Source organism: Physeter macrocephalus, chromosome 7 (assembly GCF_002837175.3).
Source record: "Physeter macrocephalus isolate SW-GA chromosome 7, ASM283717v5, whole genome shotgun sequence".
In the NCBI taxonomy this organism is placed as follows: domain Eukaryota; kingdom Metazoa; phylum Chordata; class Mammalia; order Artiodactyla; family Physeteridae; genus Physeter; species Physeter macrocephalus.
In genome coordinates this window covers 33,722,429-33,739,718 of record NC_041220.1, presented here as the reverse complement: position 1 = coordinate 33,739,718, position 17,290 = coordinate 33,722,429, and the positions used below count along the sequence as shown (strand labels likewise).

General features: G+C 45.9%; 1 protein-coding gene across 15 annotated transcripts in view; it reads right to left on the bottom strand.

Moving 5' to 3' along the window:
- Window positions 1–17,290, bottom strand: part of FHIP1A (FHF complex subunit HOOK interacting protein 1A) — a 286,478-nt gene that overhangs the window by 19,126 nt on the left and 250,062 nt on the right. For 14 of the 15 annotated variants that reach the window (XR_008617787.1, XR_008617788.1, XR_008617786.1 and 11 more), the window contains 2 exons: window positions 8,472–8,662; window positions 3,704–4,846 (listed from right to left, as the gene is read on the bottom strand). Coding sequence is in view for 11 of the 15 variants with exons in the window: in XM_028491776.2 (XP_028347577.1) it covers window positions 3,704–4,846; window positions 8,472–8,662 (1,334 nt within the window). In the remaining 4 variants the exon portion in view is untranslated. Of the gene's footprint in view, window positions 1–1,702; window positions 1,901–3,703; window positions 4,847–8,471; window positions 8,663–17,290 lie in introns of those variants that run through there. The other variant, XM_055085936.1, reaches the window with a different exon arrangement.

Sequence of the window (17,290 nt, the reverse complement as noted above, 5' to 3'; positions counted from 1 at the left end):
GTGTGTGTGTGTGTGTGTGTGTGTGTGTGTGTGTGTGTGTGTGTGTGTGTGTGTGTGTGTGTGTGTGTGTGTGTGTGTGTGTGTGTGTATTTTTTTTAAACAAATGATAAAATGACAACACTGTCTGCACACTGTTCAGCCCCTTGCTTTTCCACTGCACAATAGCTCCCAGAGACCATCCCACATCAGCACACACAGAACTGTCTCATTCATTCACAAGATATTTGGTTGCCATGGGTGTTGCATTAGCAAAACAGTCCCCTACTGGTGGACATATAGGTTATTTCTAGTCTTTTTTCTATGATAAACAACGCTGCAATGAACATCTTTATGTACACATCTCAGCACATCCGTGTGAGCACAGCTGTGAAAATGTTCCTAGAAACATTATTACTGGTGCATTCCAAACCCTGATACGATGACAAGTCTCTTACTTTGATCTCCCTGGCACCAACCTCTCCTCACTCCAGTGCTCTCTCCCCACTCTCCAAGGCTGGCCCTTCCAAACACGGATCTGGTCACATCATTCGCCAACTCTGATAATTCCAGGGCATCTTCAGTGCCAGGAGCACGAGGCCCCCATTCCTCAGCGTGGCCTGAAGGCCCTCCTGGGCCGGCATCAACCAATTTTGTGGCTTCCTCTCTACCCCCCAAGACCCATGCCTTGTCACCCCCATGCGCTGTCAGGCTCCTTTTCCTTTCCTGTTGTTTCCTCTGCCTGCACTGTCATTCTCAGCTCCTTTTACCCAGAAGCTTCTGTTCACTGTGCTCCTCCTCTGTGAAGCCTTTCCCACTCCCCACACTGGGCTCCCATAGGATTTGGATACAATGACTAATAACACATTTCTCACTAAGAGAGTGTAGTTCTTTGTTGATGTCTCCTCTGAAAGTCTACAAACCCCTTCATTTTTGTGTCCTTAGTACCTAGCACAGAACCTGCCAACTATTAGGGGATCAATAAAAGACTGCTGACTTCATGAATAAATAAAATTAATTAGATAAATGAAATGGAATGCTTTGATTCTGCTGAGAAGCAAATTCATTTCAGTGGAAATGAGGATTCCATGGAGAGAGGGAAGTTAAGCAAATGCTGCAGAACAAACTCAGAAGTTTAGACACTACAAAGTTCACAAACGTGGAAAGAGAAAAGACGTTTCCTGAAGCTGTGTACAAGCTTCAAAGGAGGAAACAGGCAACGTTTTAGTGAAAATTACCTGTATGTATCCAAATCTCAGGTTATGTTTTGGCGGTGTTCAGGTGTATCATATTCAAAATATTGATGTTATTTTATAGGTGGTGTATTAGCTTTTTTTTTTTTTTGCCCTAAACTATACTTTATTTCCTCAATTTACATATTGCCCAGGGATGAAGCTCCTTTGTAAGAACAGGCTGGCATTCTAATCTTCACTAGCAGTGGGTAGTCCTGATGTCTTGGAGAACACTGCAGACAAAGCTAGGATTCCTGCTGGAGGAGAGTAAATGGGGCAGCCCTAAGGCAGAGTTAGGACTGAGCTAGGCTACTCTGCCCTCTTCCTCCCACCAAGCTCTCCCCCGCCCCCTCCCCTCCCTCTCCCCTTATCAACTGGGAAGAGCCAGATTATCTAATCCTTTTTACTTATGATCAACTGATTGAATTTTAATTAAAACCCATTCACACTGAAATGTTATCTCGGCTAGAACCTCAAGCCTTTTAATTGTGGAACTGAAAGCTTTCTCCCTGTTTAAATAAATTTTCCGCATCCGGGCATCCGTAAACAGATGAATAAAAGTTGGAGGAGGGCGGAAGAGCTCCTTGAGATCACGTTAAGCCTACCTGGCTGGACCCGAAGATGCTGTGACTTCGTGTATTCTGGGTGATCCAAGGAGGTGGGAGCATGATCTCCGCCCACCGAGCTGCCCCCTGCTGGCCAGGGAAGGATAAGCCTCAGCTGAGGCTGCTGGAGGCTGCCTGTGACAACAGTAATGACACGGCCCACCACCCCAGCCCAGGATCACATTTGGTCCTCCCAGAGTTAGGGCACCAAGGCCACATGGCTGGAAGCGCCAGAGCCAGGAGTCCCCACAGGCGTGACTGCAAGGCCAGTCTGTCCCGCTGAGATGCTGGCTCCTTAGGACCCTCTCCTCTAACTGAACACCATTCAGGGGTCCCACCCCAGCTGTCCCTGAGCCTGAGGACCCCTCCTCTGTGCCAGGTCCCTCTGTACCACGATTTGCAGATTCAGATTTTGTAACAGAGCAGGACCCTGTGGGGCCTTCCCAGGACAGACCCCCTCCCCCGCACCCCCTCCATGTCCTCCACCTGCCTCTTGCCTGCAGAAAAACTTTAGCCGAAGAATAAATTTAATCAGAGAAATGAGAAACTAAAAGAGCAAAGGAAAATAGTCAAGCAAGACAAAATAATAACAGTCTAGCCATGAAACAAAGTCAAGGCCCTTTAGTTCCTCCTCAAGGGCTGTAGATAATATTCTGAGCCATATCCTTTGAGCTGTTTTGTAGATACTGAAACCCTCACCAGGTGGAAGAAGTGAACTACATGATGACCTGACTGTATCCCTGACATAAGCTGCTGCAATTCTAAGAACTGGCCTCAGAGAAATGGGAACAAACCGACCCTGGAACTGAAGACTAACTGTCCTTAAAACAATCGAGATGACGACGCTGATCCGACCACCGCGTGACTCATTTCAAGACGACTGTCAGAGCTGACTGTGCTGTTTCTGCAGGGAGCCCCCTCCCTCCGCCTGTACACCCCTGAAGCTCCGCTTTAAAAGCTCTTGCCCCCTGATCGGGAGTGGGGAATTGGCTTTTGGACACGAGCCCACCTTCTTCCCAGGTTGCCGGCCTCCTGAATACAGCAATCTTTCTTTTCCTACCGACAAGTATTGGCTTTGAAGCAGCGAGCAGCCAAACCTGAGTTCAGTAACAATTTTACTTGGGTAATAATTTAATGCTAATAATTCTATCATAATTCCTAACTTCAACCCACTTACCTGATACCCCATCCTACCCCTTTGCCTCGTCCGTGATTTCTACCTGCTGTTAGGGGTTTATCACTGGACCACAGCCACTCAGTGATGAGTTTATGTGGGTCTACTCTACTTATTTTTGGATGAAGATTTTGTGATTAACTGAAATGAGCTCCCAGGCCCAGGCAAAGGCACGACTAACCCCAATGGCCTCTGCTGTGTGTACACAGCCACACTGAGTCCAGGGGTATTCTGAGTACCTACTATGTGCTCCCTCCACTGTTCAGCACCAGGGATACAGCAGAGAACAAGCCAACACCTGTGCCCTCAGGAAGCCCACATGCCAGTGGGGGAAACTGTAATTTTTTTTTTAATACACATAAGAACAAATGCTAAGGAGAAAGATAGATTAGGCTAGAGGAAATGAGGCTATTAAATAATGAGACTGGATTTCTTGTGTGGTTTAGTCAGTCCTACTACTTTATCAAGGGCATATCAAGGGAAGTTACTCAACAGCAAAATTTAACCTCTAATTTGCTGCGGGGAAAAAAACAAACAAATGACAGCATAAGATAAAAATAAAACCACCCCTCCCTGCTGCTTACGAAAATATTCCACCCCTCTGGCAGGTAAACTGATAACGCTCCTTACCTGCACCTACCTCACTCTCCTGGTGCAGTGCAGTGCGTACAAGCGCTTTCAAAAGCAGAAACCACAAAGCAATCTAAGAGCGTCACCTGTGAATGGGGTGCTCTGAGTCCTCGCGGGACGGTGACTGGCAAAGGCAGCCTCATCTCTCGCTCCAAACGGGGACGGCTGGGTCTCTGCGGCAGGAGTCTCAGCCATGAAAGAGTCAAAGTCATCCTCCTCCCCCTCTGGTTTCTTCTTCCCCTCCCCCTCTTCTCCTTTGCTCTCAGCTTCCTCCTCTTCCGGCTCCTTTGTAAGAAGCAATGGGTCAGGTGAGGAGAAATTCTGCTCCATCAAGCCCCCGGCGCTGGAATCCAGTTCTTTAATGATTTGGTCACACTGGGCAATGAAATCTTCGCCCTCGGGGTTAGTCACTGCCGGGCGTGCACCGTGCTCTGCCTTGGGGTCGGGGGCCGCCAACTCGGGGCTTGATTCCAGGGCGACGTCAGGCTCGTTCTCTCCTTCTGGCTCCTTGGACACACCGTGACACGCGTCCGAATCGTCCGTAGCATGCTCCTCCTCTGAATCTGTCTCTGGCTGAGGGCCGGGCAGGGGGCCGTTGCTCTCGGGGGGACCCTGGACCTGGGTCTGGGCTTGGGTTGGGGGCCTCGCGGCGTCCTCCCGTGAGCCGCTGGTGTCCTCAGCGTCCTTCTCAGCACACAGCCTGTACACCATCACGTCATCCTGGAAGTCGGACTCTTCGATGTAGGCCCCTTTGAAGAGCAGGATGGCGTTCTTCTTCATCTCCTGGATGTGTCTGGGAGGATCCACGGGGGCCGGGGGGCCCGAGTTCTCTGCGTCCTCGTACGGCCCCGGGCAGCCCCCGCCCACCCCCGAGGAGATCCCGGTGTCGTAGCTGTTGTCCCACTCCAGCTCCGTGTGGCTCTTCTCCTTTCCGGGAGCCAGCTGGGGCCCCGTCGTCCCGGGGAGCTGCTGCGGGAGCCTGAGCACAGGGTAGGTGGTGCTGGGAGCCCTCTCCTCGGGCGGGCCCAGCAGAGCCGGGCAGAGCGCCTCGGGGTCGGGGGAGTCTCCGTCGTACAGGGCGGACCACACGTGGCAGTCCCTCATGCAGCGGAGGATGTTGGTGTGGGCCTCCCAGAGGTACTGCAGGTAGCTGATGTCCAAGGCTTTGCCGTGCTCCACGATGCAGGCCGACGGCGAGAACGCCTCGGGGGGCAGCTGCTCTGAGGGCCCTGCCCCGGGAGACACACAAGTCAGAACCAGGCAGGGGGACACAGGCAATGGATGGGAATGCAACTCATTGGGCTGCCAAGGCTCTGTCCCACCAGCTACTTTGGTCCTAATAATTTCTGACTAAATGATTTCCAAACAATCAAAAAAGTTAGATTTTAATAAGGAAAAATAAGAATAGAAACTCTATCCTCATAGAGGATACAAAACCAATCTGGCTGGTCAGATACCGGCCATCACCAGCAGAAGTCTGTTACTTGGTATCAGTCTTTAGAGAAACGTGAGCTAATGAAGGCAACCTCTCAAGTTGTTGGCAGTGAGACAGGCTGGGACCTGGGACCCTTTGCTGCAGTGCTGCAAGGCTTGCACCTGGACACACCTCTCCTCAAGCAACAAAATACAAAGAAACTGTATGGGACTAAAACTAACCGCGTGCATACGCAGTTGGGGCAAATTCTGGACCCAAAAGATACAAGGAGAGCAAAAAACCCAACTGCCACTTTTGAAGAGCCTGGAGCAAAAACGGTGTCGGGAGCAAAAGCAGGGCACTGCGCATGCCCCCTGTGCACACCACCACCTAAGGGGTGGGCGAAACACCTAAGCCAGCCCTCCTGCCTGACCCCTGGGCCCGCCCCTACCCTCACCCCATGTAAGGAGCAAGCTCGGCCCCCACTCAGGGAGCGAGCCAGCAAGGGAACCTGTCGTTTGTTCTCGCCGCGCCCCCCCCACCTCCCGCCACTGCTGCAGCAGGGGCCCCAATAAAGCCTCGCCTGAATTTCTTGTCTGGCCTCTAGTCAACTTCTATTGATTGGGGAAGGCCAAGAACCCTGGTCGGTAACAGGAGGATTAAGTTAGGTAATATATCCAATATAATACCTGCCACTGAGTAGGCAATTTAAAAGATTTTTACTTTGACTCTAAAGTGGAAAGCCTATATAATCCATGAATTTGGGAAACAGATTTTCTCTAGAAAACCCTGGGTTTTTCGAAAAGCCTGTTAATTCATACTGCCTTGCTGGGAATTATTGGGAATTATATGTACCAAACAGTGACTTAAGATAAAGTCATATTCACTCCCAAAATAGCCCTTTTAACCTAAGAATGATACCCTGACTACCTTTGACATTAAAAGCTCTCAACCGTGTAACTGAAACAGGTATGAAAACATCTGCCTTTAAGTTTACATTTTCCTTTAGGGAAAAAAAAAAGAACTCAGACAAGGGAAAACACAAACTCTACCATTTCTTAAACATCTACTACATGGCAGGTGCTTTCTCAGTGCTATCTAATTTAATCCTCACAACAACCCTACATGGAGATACTATTTTCTCCACTTACAGATGAAGAAATTTAGGCTCAGAGACAATGATCACCCAACGAGTCAGTGGCAGAGCCAGAAGTCAAGCAAAAGCTGTCTTACGTCAACCTCTCTCCTTTTTTCGTTCGATGCCACACCTTTCAACCCTATTCATTGTCTAAATCTCTACCTGACTGGGCCACAAGTGAACCTTTAAGAATATACATTTTCACATCATTAGGGTGGACATAATCCATTTTTTACAGCTCTACTGTTAAAAGTTTACCTCTTATCCACTTTGACTACTGATAATATTTATTTAGCACTTACTACATACTAGGTAGTTTTCTAACAGCTTTGTATGTCCTACATCACTTATCCTTGGAACAACCCTTTGAGGAAAGCAGATGAGGAAAAAATCTTAGAAAGATCAAGTAGTTTGCCCAAGGAAGGAGCAGAGCCGAGATTCAGAATCCTAGCTCTTAACTACTGCACAAAAACCGCATTATCTATCTACCCACCTACCTACCTGTGTAACCACCTATCCATCAGGGCACTTGGCCACCATAAGGCAACCTCAGAGAGAGGAGAGCGGAAAGAAATGGAATTTGGAATCAGAGGACCTACCAACTGTGTAACCTTAAATAAGTCAATCCCTCACTCTGAGTCTATTTCTGCATCTATAAAATGGGAATACTGTCTTCAAAGGATTAAATGTGATAACACAGGGAAAGAACGTGGCGAGTTGCAGGCACTCAACCATCATATGTTTGACCTGAAATTTGAATTCTGTGGAAAGGTCAGCCACAGACTCATTCTTAAAACAACTTTCTTAGTAAATAAAAAAGACATCAATTTTTAAATACGCTTTTAAAAGTGACAGTTGGGTAGGAAAATATAAGATATGCATACTAGTTTACCTAACAGGAAAATATACTGAAAGTACAGCTTGTTACACTGCCACATAAAGTATTAATTTCCACGATACACTGTATCTTTATTTAAAAACTAAGAATCAGTAAGACAACCTTAATTTCTAAAAATTACATTTATACCAAATATGCTAATATTTTCTTGGTCAAGTAGCCCAGCTCTTAGACAAAATACATTTTATCAAAGAGGACGAGAGCTGGGTGGACAGAATGACACTGTTTGGGGGGATATCAGAATACAGATTGGAAACACGGAAGTCAGCACGAGGCCGGTACCATTTCCTAGTGGTCACAGGACAGGCAGACCCCTCCTGAGCTGAAGCAGCCTCTGACCACCAAAGACACACAAACGCCCCTTTGCTGCCTGCCAGAGGGAGGGCCGCGGTCGACACGGGGGGGGCCATTTAAGTTTTACTTGTACAAGATCAGCTGTGGCTGGCAAACCCCACAGGGTACTGTGACTTCTGGGACAATAAGTATTTATGAAAATCCCCTCATGATGTTAATCAAATGAATCATATGCTCTTGCCATATCAGGCATTTCACATTTTAGAATGATCTATCATTGGCAGGCAAAAGCATCCACAAATGGGTCCCTTTGGAAATTAAAATAGGGGCTAATTCTGTCTTAGCTAGAGCCACCCTCCACACCCTCAGCCCCATTTTGTTTAAAAAGACACGCGGGTACACTATTGATACTGGGCTCTGAGGATGGCGCTAGGAAGCCTAGTTAAAATAAAGGTCTGGGAACACTGAGTAGGTAAGAGCTGGGCACGTCAAGGAACACTGATTACCAAACGTCCAGAACTCTTTACCAAGCAGAAAAGGACCCCCAGGTAGTCAGTCATAAAAGAAATGGGACTCACTGCATCATTCCCTGTCCACCTAGAGACAGACACATCCAAGGAGAGATGGAATTGGGCATCCTTTTGTTTAAAGATTATCACTCGAGAGGTCCTCCCCTGACAGGCTGGGACCTGGGACCCTTCGCTGCAGTGCCTGCACCTGGACAAACATCTCTTCGGCTCCTCCAGCAACAGAATACAGAGAAACTAGAAGGGACTGAAAATAACTGCGTGCATTCACAGTTGGGGCAGAGTATGAACAGCAAGATACAACAAGGCCAAAACCCAACTGCCACTTCTGAGGTGTCAGGGGCAAAAGCAGGGCCCTGCGCAGGATCCCTGGCCTGACCCACCAATTCGCACCCCCCCCTCACCCCACTTAAGGGACCAGCTCGCCCCCGCTTGGGGAACAAGCAAGGGAAGCTGTTTCTAGTTCTCCCTCCCTCGGGCTGTAACACGAGTCCCATTGAGGCCTTGCCTGAATTTCTCACCTGGCCGCTCTTCAATTTCTATCGATTAAAGAATCAAGGACCCCGGTCGGTAACACTCCTACCTGGACGATCATGCGTGCACTTTGACCAGAGAATATAATCCCTCTCTTGGTTCCCAAGCGTCAGGGTGATCCCGCTGGAGCAGCAGACGGGGGTCAGGGCGAGCAGCTTGGCTGCAGAAACAGAGTAACAGTCTCTCTCCTTCACAGCCCACCTCTGACTCAGCATCATGTGATTGCAAGGGATCAGATACCTGGAAAGCCAAAAAGGGCCAGCGTTCAGTGTCTGCGGGTCCGTTCCCGGTCCGCCACCGCCTAAGCCACGATCGGGACCAGTCACAGCCGGGGGCGTCCATCCTCTCCCCACTCTCACTCCAGCCATCCTACCGGCCCCCAGGGCTCACTCCCGTGCTTAAAACTTGCCAAGGCCTTCTTTCTTCTGACGCAGATTTAAGGGCCTTCACAATTTAACCCCCACAAACTTCCCCATCTTTTAATGGACCCGCTATCCCTCTGTGCCTCCGGCCCTTTGCACCTACCCTAACCATCCCGTGCAATGTGCTTTCCCTTCCCCCCTGCCTGACAAATGCCTTGTCATCCTGCAAAGTCTGGCTTCAGTGTCCTCTTCTCTGGGAAGGCTTCTGGGCTTCCTACTCCAAGATGGAACTACCCTCTCCCTCCACTATGCTCACAACCTTCTACTAAGGCACTATTACTAGAATCACAATCATTTCAGTGTCTACCTTCTCAACATAATGTGCTATCAGAGCAAGCACCTCCTTCAAGAGTTTTGTCTCGTGATGCCGGAAACTCTGGCTCAGAGTCGGTACTGAATGACAGCAGTTGCACAAAAAGGCAAAGGACCCGTCATGGTGCTAACATCCTCTCATATTCTCGCGGGTGATCACGAGAACATGCTGTGCTACAGGTGTTCCATCACCAGTTCCAAAGGGTGGGTGTGTGTGAGGCAGGGGCAGGATGTCCCCACCCCACCAAGCAATCGACGGTCCAGACATGAAGGTGTCCTTCAGTTCTGCTCAGGCCTGACGCCGTCTAGCCCGAGATGGCAGCGCACCCCACAGGTTAAGGGTTCGGTCCTACAAGGCTTCCCCCGACACCCCCAACACACACACACACACTCCAGACGCCACTCACAAGTCCAGGCTGTCACCTGTGCTTCCGAGTAACCGGCTATACATCAGAGGTGCCAACGACCCCCCTCCTTGGGTTCGATTAATTTGCTAGAGCGGCTCACAGAACTCAGAGACATTTTACTTACCAGGTCGCTGGTCTATTACGAAAGGCTATAACTCAGGAAGAGCCAGATGCAGAGATGCACGGGGCAAGGGTGGGGAAAGGGCGTGGAGCTTCCATGCTCTCTCCAGGCTGCCTCTCTCCCAGCGTTCACCACCCCAGAGGCTCTCCAAAACCGGCCGTGGCGGGGCTTTTTGAAGGTTTCATTATATAGTCATGGTTGACTGAATCGCTGGCCATTAGCGCTTAATTCAACTCTCTCCCCTCCCTGGATATCAGGGGGGTGGGACTCAAAAGAAAAAGGGCAAAGACCAAATATATATTTCTCCTTACAAATCACAACATTACAGCGGCCAAGGACTCAGCGGGGAGCACTGGGCCCGGTTTCACACAAAACACTTTTGGGTGGTGAGCAAAGCATCTCAGGATCATTATGAACCTGGAGAGAAGAAAATCTGGGCAATCGTTTCTGACACACTTGGAGCCCACCAGCGGGCTGTGTGGGTAGAATAAAGTGTGTTTAAATGGCTTCCTTTCCTAACAGGGAGATAGACCACACTGTTTATTTAAACAAAGATGGAACAAATGGGATAGAGGCCTCACGGCCAGAGCCGAGTGTCCCACATTTGTGCAGCAGCCAACTCCAGACACCCCAAGCCCTTAGGCGAACAACCACAATCTTCAATAAACCAGAATGTTTTGGTTTCTGTATTTAGCCTTTGAGAGAGAGGCAGTACAGAGGAAAACAAGCTATGATTAAGGATTCAGTGAAAAAGATAAAAGTACAACTTCCAGGGCACGTCTCGAGGCCAGTAAACATTAAGCCGTCTCCCGCAGCTCCTGTTGATCCCAAAGAGGAAAACCTATGTTTGCATTAATGACCGACCCCCTGCAAGTGCCTGAGTGAGTCAAGGAGGAAAAGAGATTTAATTCTCTTCAGAGCAGTTTACACTTAAGGTCTTAATAATGTTCATGGTATAAAATGACAGACTTGCCACTTAACCTTCTGTTCTCAAAAAATAAATCAAACCATGCCTCATTCAACCCAAACCTTAGCTAGGTGGCCAGGTAAGGGGGTCCCAGTCTCCCCTCCCCGCACTCATGGGCATACAACACACACACACACACACACACACACACACACACTTGAGCCTAAATCCCTCTCCCTAAGATCCAGACACACCCCGCATGTCTGATGTGGCGGCATCTATTTGCATAAGTTCAGTTGCATGGGAGTCAAAGGTTCTAAAAACAAAAAGGAAAGGCTGGGGAAAGAGGCCAGATCTGTTCTAATCCTTAGCCCAGCTCTGGGGACTTGTACCTGAGCCCTACTGCAGAAGAAACAGATCCTGTAGGTAGAAAATGAAGGAGCTCTTTTCACGAGGATCTCTGTGAGCAGAGATGCTTTGCTGACCAAGAGTGAGGCAGAGGAGAGAGGCCTTCTCCCACCTGTCTGAAGCCAGCGCAGCTCTGGCCCCTAGAACACTCAAGGGGGCAGCGCTGCTCCTCCGGCACCGGAGCGCCATCCCCGTCCCCAGCACTCTCAGGACGGGCGGGGACACGGCAGGGACAGAGGGGAGGCAGCACCAGCCGAAGGGGCTCAGCAGAGATGGTGCTGCGGCAACCGTCTTGATCATGAACACACGTAAGGCCCCTCCCTTGGGACCCCCCCCAGAAGTGATGGCTGACGCTTTGCAGGGGGCCAGGGTCTTACATGAGGAGCAGGGGTTAGAGCCAGGAAAACCCATCCTGTGGTTGTCGATGCGAACGTTTCTGCTCTCACAGGCGAGTGAGGCTCAGGGAAATGCAGATTACACAGGATTTTTTTTTTTTCATGGTTGAGAAAAAAATTTCATTTATACAGCATACATATAAGTTAAAAAGTGGCAGAATGTTAACAATTACTGAATCTAGATACAGAATACATGGGTGTTCATTATACTAGTCACTCAAATTTTCTACATATTAAAATATTTCATAATAAAAAACTGGAACATAATAAAATTAAAAGGGGCCTAAATGCAATGAGGTACCCAAGAACAGGTCCCTGAGACAAAAAAAAAAAAGACATTAGTAGAAAAACTGGCAAAATCTGAATAAAGTCTGTACTATAGTTAATATTATGGTATTAATGGTAATTTCCTAGTAAATGTGCCATGGTTATGTAAGATGTTAAGGGGAAGCTGGATAAAGGGAACTCCCTATACCACCTTTGCAAATTTTCTGTAAATCTAAAATTATTCCAAAATAAAAAGTTATTTTTAAAAGGGGGCAACGAGTATATAAAAGCTAGAAGTTTTCATTGATTTTTTTTGACAGAATACATGAAATAGGACTACTTCTTAATAATGCTAGTCAATAAGGAAAATAAGTGATCAGTAACACAAAACATCTGACTGTGGGTCTTCCAAGAAAGGAAAAAGGACTAACAAACAAGAATATAGTGCTTTACCATTTACAGATCTTTCACATGCATTCCATTTGACCCTCTCTGCATCGCTGTGAGGTAGGCAGCACAGATATTATCCCCATTTAACAGATGAGGAAAGTGAATCTCAGAGCAATTAACTGATGTGCCCAAGGTTCTACAATTAGTAAGTAATTTGTATTCATATCAGTCTTTGGCCTAAAAATTCAGCACCCCACCTCCCCTCATACTTTCCCACCTACTTCACAGGGATAACAAAGATACAATGAATTCAAGGCTAGAAAAATACTTCGAGGGAAATAATTTTCCACGATATTTAGCTCATTCCCCTTCTTGTCCCAGCTTGTGCGTGAACACAGAATTTTACATTGCCTCTGTGTCCAGCTAAGCAACTAATAAGTAAGACGGGGAACAGTGTGATCCTCTTTAAAGTTACATAAATTACAATCAGGGTAACTGCTATTACAGCAAGTTGAAAAACAACACAGAAAGGCCAATGTGCAACTACACAGGGTTTATTGTATCCTTATTTTCATCATTGATTATTTAAGAAATAAACTGCTTCAATGCTTTTATATACTGCAGGAACTCAGTGACTGCTTACAGCTCAAACAAAGCATATTTCATGATTTAAGTTGATATATGTAGATTTCTACTCTTTGTTTGAAGTACTAAAACAAAATGGAACAGTGGATCAAACCTAATAAAGCTATTTATCAAATATCACCAGTGGGTAGCTTGAAATTATATTAGAATAAAGAGTTACTGGGAATTTGCAACTCTGCAAACACATGCTTTCAGTAGAAACTAAGAACTTTCTTCCGAGTAAATCAAATAAAGGGAGATCCCCCATAGGTTGAAGGAGCGGGTTCTATAAAATTGGAAATTGGAGAGTCAGTTCAAATGAATAACACCCCTGTATTCAAAGCAGTACTTCTACTACTGTGCCTTTAAAACAAAGGATTATCCCAGAGGGAAGAGTGGGAAAACCGTACACTGACCCTCTGTCTCTCCATCATTTACACAGAAAGATTAGAAACAGAATAAAGTCAGAAGCTCCCCAAACGTCAAACATCAAATACACCACCATGTAAAAAACAGATAGCTATTGGGAACCTGCTGTATAGCACAGGAAGCTCAGCTCAGTGCTCTGTGACGACCTACCTGGGGGATGGGGGATGGGGTAGGAGGGAGGTCCAAGAGGAGGGGATATATGTATACATATAGCTGATTCACTTCATTGTACAGCAGAAACTAACACAACATTGTAAAGCAATTATATTCCAATAAAAAAAATAATAAAGTGGCTGTCGATAGCAGAAAAATCACTTAGGAATTTAGTACAGATGTCTGTCATCAAACTATCTTTTCATTTCAACTATATTTGCCTGGGGTGGGATTTTATTTAAATTCAGGAAGCAGTAAATATAATCAGAGACTAATAAATGGCTTTAGAGGCCCAGATTACTCAAAGCCATCCCAATACAGCGGGAAAAATATATTCCCCACATTGTCCTCCCTTTTTTCATTATTTCCCCAACCCTCTGCAACCCTGGGTCCACTTTCTATTTTACTGGATATTACTCATTAAAATAAATCACCATCACTTCTGAAACAATTCAGTGATAACCAATCAATAACAAAGGACACACGTTGCCTACTGCTACACTGACAATCAAGACAAACAAAACAAAGCAGTGAAGTATGATGAAGTAAGCAAGGCGCTTCTTAAGAGATGATGATAACCTCAGTAATGTACCAACGGGCAAAAATCTTAAAAGCAACGTTAGTGAATTTCAAAAAGCTCCTTTGTTTTTCAGAGACCTTCTGGCTGTGTTTCTCCTATTCATCTTACCCTAGACTGGCATTTTTTCTCCCCTCTCCTCCAGACACCCAATGCCCACGTAAGATGGGAATGTTCCTGAAGAGAACAACAGGCGGCTTCTCTTCGAGCATAAAACAGCCTCTATCTGAACACAACAGGCGAAGCAGTTCATAAACCTGACAAATGACCAGCACTTCTGAAAGAAACACCCCAACCAGAACATTCAGAAATGGCATTCAGGGTATTAAGCAATTAAATGTTGCCTAAACTGGGAAGTGCCAAGAACGTGCAGTTGATCTGTCACTTCACTGCTTGTCAGCATTTCCTGCCTGCCTTAGGCCTATCATAGGTCACATCCCTGGAGGTGGGCAATTTCTCCTTGGTTTTCTGCTCCCTTAAATAGCCTCTCTTTGGGGGGACCTTATTTCAACTTACTTTTCTAATATTTTGCTAAAGGAAATAAACAGATCAGTTACAAATGGATTATCACTTTGAAATGTCAATAATTAAGAGTATTTGGGTTGCAACAAAAATTGATGCATTTACTTATCATGGAACAAATAACTTTATTAAAAGCATTCACATAATCTTCACTGCTCTATTGCCTCTCAGATCTACAAGTTTGTCATGTATATTCGAATGACTACAGTGGCAACAACAAAAAGGACAGGTTATAAATCTATTTTTTAGGTCCCTTAAAGTTTAAATGACTAGAAAAATAAGGGTTTTTCATTGTCCTTGCTTTGGGTACAGATTCTAAATCAGAAAAGACATTGTTTTCATTACAGTAACCCCCCGCCCTTATCTGTGGAGGATACATTCCAAGACCCCCAGTGATGCCTGAAACCACAGGTAGTACTGAACCCTATATATATATACTATGTTTTCTTCCTATACATACATACCTATGATAAAGTTTAATTTATAGATTAGGTTCAGTAAGAGATTAACAACAATAGCTAGTAATAAAATAGAACAACTATAATAATACACTGTAATAAAAGTTATGTGAATGTGGTCTCTCTGTCTCTCAAAATACCTTATTGTGCTGTACTCACCCTTCTTCTTGTGATGATGTGAGATGATAAAATGCCTATGGGATGAGATAAAGTGAGGTGAACAATGTAGGCCTTGTGACGCAGGCTGCTATCGACCTTCTAACATATAAAGGAGGACCATCTACTTAAGGTGATCCTGGATCACTCAGCCATGAGGATGCTGATGGCTGGATATCAGGGGCAGACGATGTCAATGGCCAGGGATCCTGGGTGGGATGGCGTGAGATTCCATCACAATACTCAGAAGAGCGCACAATTTTGAACCTATGAACTGTTTATTTCTGGAATTTTCCATTTAATATTTTTGGACCACAGTTGACCTTGGGTAACTGAAACCTCAGAAAGTGAAACCGCAGGTAAGGGGGTTCTACTGTAGTTTAAAATGTATTTTCTAGAAAATTCCCCTCCCTTAAATTTGTGTAGTGCTTTACAGTGTTTCAAAACATTTTCACAGATTTCATCACAGTTGATCCTCCCCAAAACGTTATGGGATAGCAAATTCCAAAACCAGAATAGGTCAAGGGGTCCTAACTGGATTTGTTACGCCCTATCACTCCAGCCACCATTGTTCATAGCCTTGCTCTCATATTTTTAAATCTCCTTATGTCTTTCTGCTGCAAATTTAGTAGTAACTTCTTCAATCTATCTTCTAGTTCATTAATTCTCTCTTAATCTGTATCTTAAATGCTATTTATACCAAACACTCAGTTTTTCATTTTAATAATCACAGTTTTTACTTCTAAAAACCCCAGCTGGTTCTTCAAATCTGCCTGTCATTTTTGCTTGACTATCAAAATGCCATTTTTATTTTAACAGAAAGTAACAAGTACTGGAGAGGATGTGGAGAAACTGGAACCCTGTGCACTGGTGGTGGGCATGTAAACTGTGCAGCTGTTATGGAAAACAACAAAAAAATTTAAACAGAATAACCGTATGATCCAGCAATCCCACTTCTGGATATATACACAAAAGAAGTGAAAGCAGGGTCTTGAAGAGAGATATTTGTACCCCCATGTTCATAGCAGTGTTATTCACAACAGCCAAAATGGTAAGCAATCCAAGTGTCCAGTGGCGAAGACTCCACGCTCCCAATGCAGGGGGCCTAGGTTCGATCCCTGGTCAGGGAACTAGATCACATATGCTGCAACTAAAGATCCCGCATGCCACAACAAAGATTCCACGTGCCACAACGAAAATCCGGCACAGCCAAATAAATAAATAAATATTTCAAAGTGTCCATCGGCAGATAAATGGGTAAACAAAATGTAGTATAAATAATGTAACATTATTCAGCCTTAAAAAGGAAGGGAATTCTGACACCTGCTGCAATATGAATGAACCTTGCAGACACTGTGCTAAGTGAAATAAGTCAGGACAAAAAGACAAATACTGTATGAGGCAACTTACATGAGATACCTAGAACAGTCAAATTCACAGAGACAGAAAGTAGGATGGTGGCTGCCAGGGGCTGGGGGAGGGGAGAAACGGGGAGTTAGGGTTTAAGGCGTGCAGAGGGTTTGTTTTACAAGGTGAGAGCAGTTCTGGAGATGGATGGTGGCAACGGTTGTACAATACTGTGAATGCATTTAATACCACTGAACTGTATGGATAAGATGGTAAATTGTAGATTCTGCGTATTTTACTACAATTGGAAACACCTGTTAAATGTGGGGGGGTGATCAGCAGTTCAGAGGACAGAGACCAGGAAGCAGAGGCTTCCTGCACGTCTACCGCATGCTGACCTCTGCATCTGGCCCCCCACTCGCTCTTCTCAGATTCCCCCAGGCAGCGCCACAGAATTAGAAATACAGAAAGTATTAAATAAAGGACAACTACTATTATTATGGTCTCACCATCATCCTCATTAAGGAAACAGAGAAGAAACTCAGGCTCAGAGCGCTGGACCCATGGTTACGCCCAGCACTCTTTCCATGACTCCATTCAGAACCTGAGACCTTCAGGTGCTTTCCTGGGAAATGATGGGTCCTTACTCGCCCTGGAAGTCACAGCCCTGACTTGGATGCCTAAGTATTTCAATCACGAGCTGATTTCTTCACCTTCATAAGGCACAGGTCTGGGTCTCAAAAGAAGCTTTGACCAGTACAACCTCTGAGGACAGTTTTTACAACAAGTACCGCCCTACGAGTAGACTAAGGCCACTGAACAGAAGTGTCCACCCCCTGGGCTCAGTCTCCCCTGGTGATCCAGAGGTGGGATGCCGGGCCAGGCTTCCAGGTCCACTGAAAAAGACAGCTGCTTTCCATGCCATCAAAGATGCAGCATTCAAGAATCTAACATTTAAATATAATCAGGATTT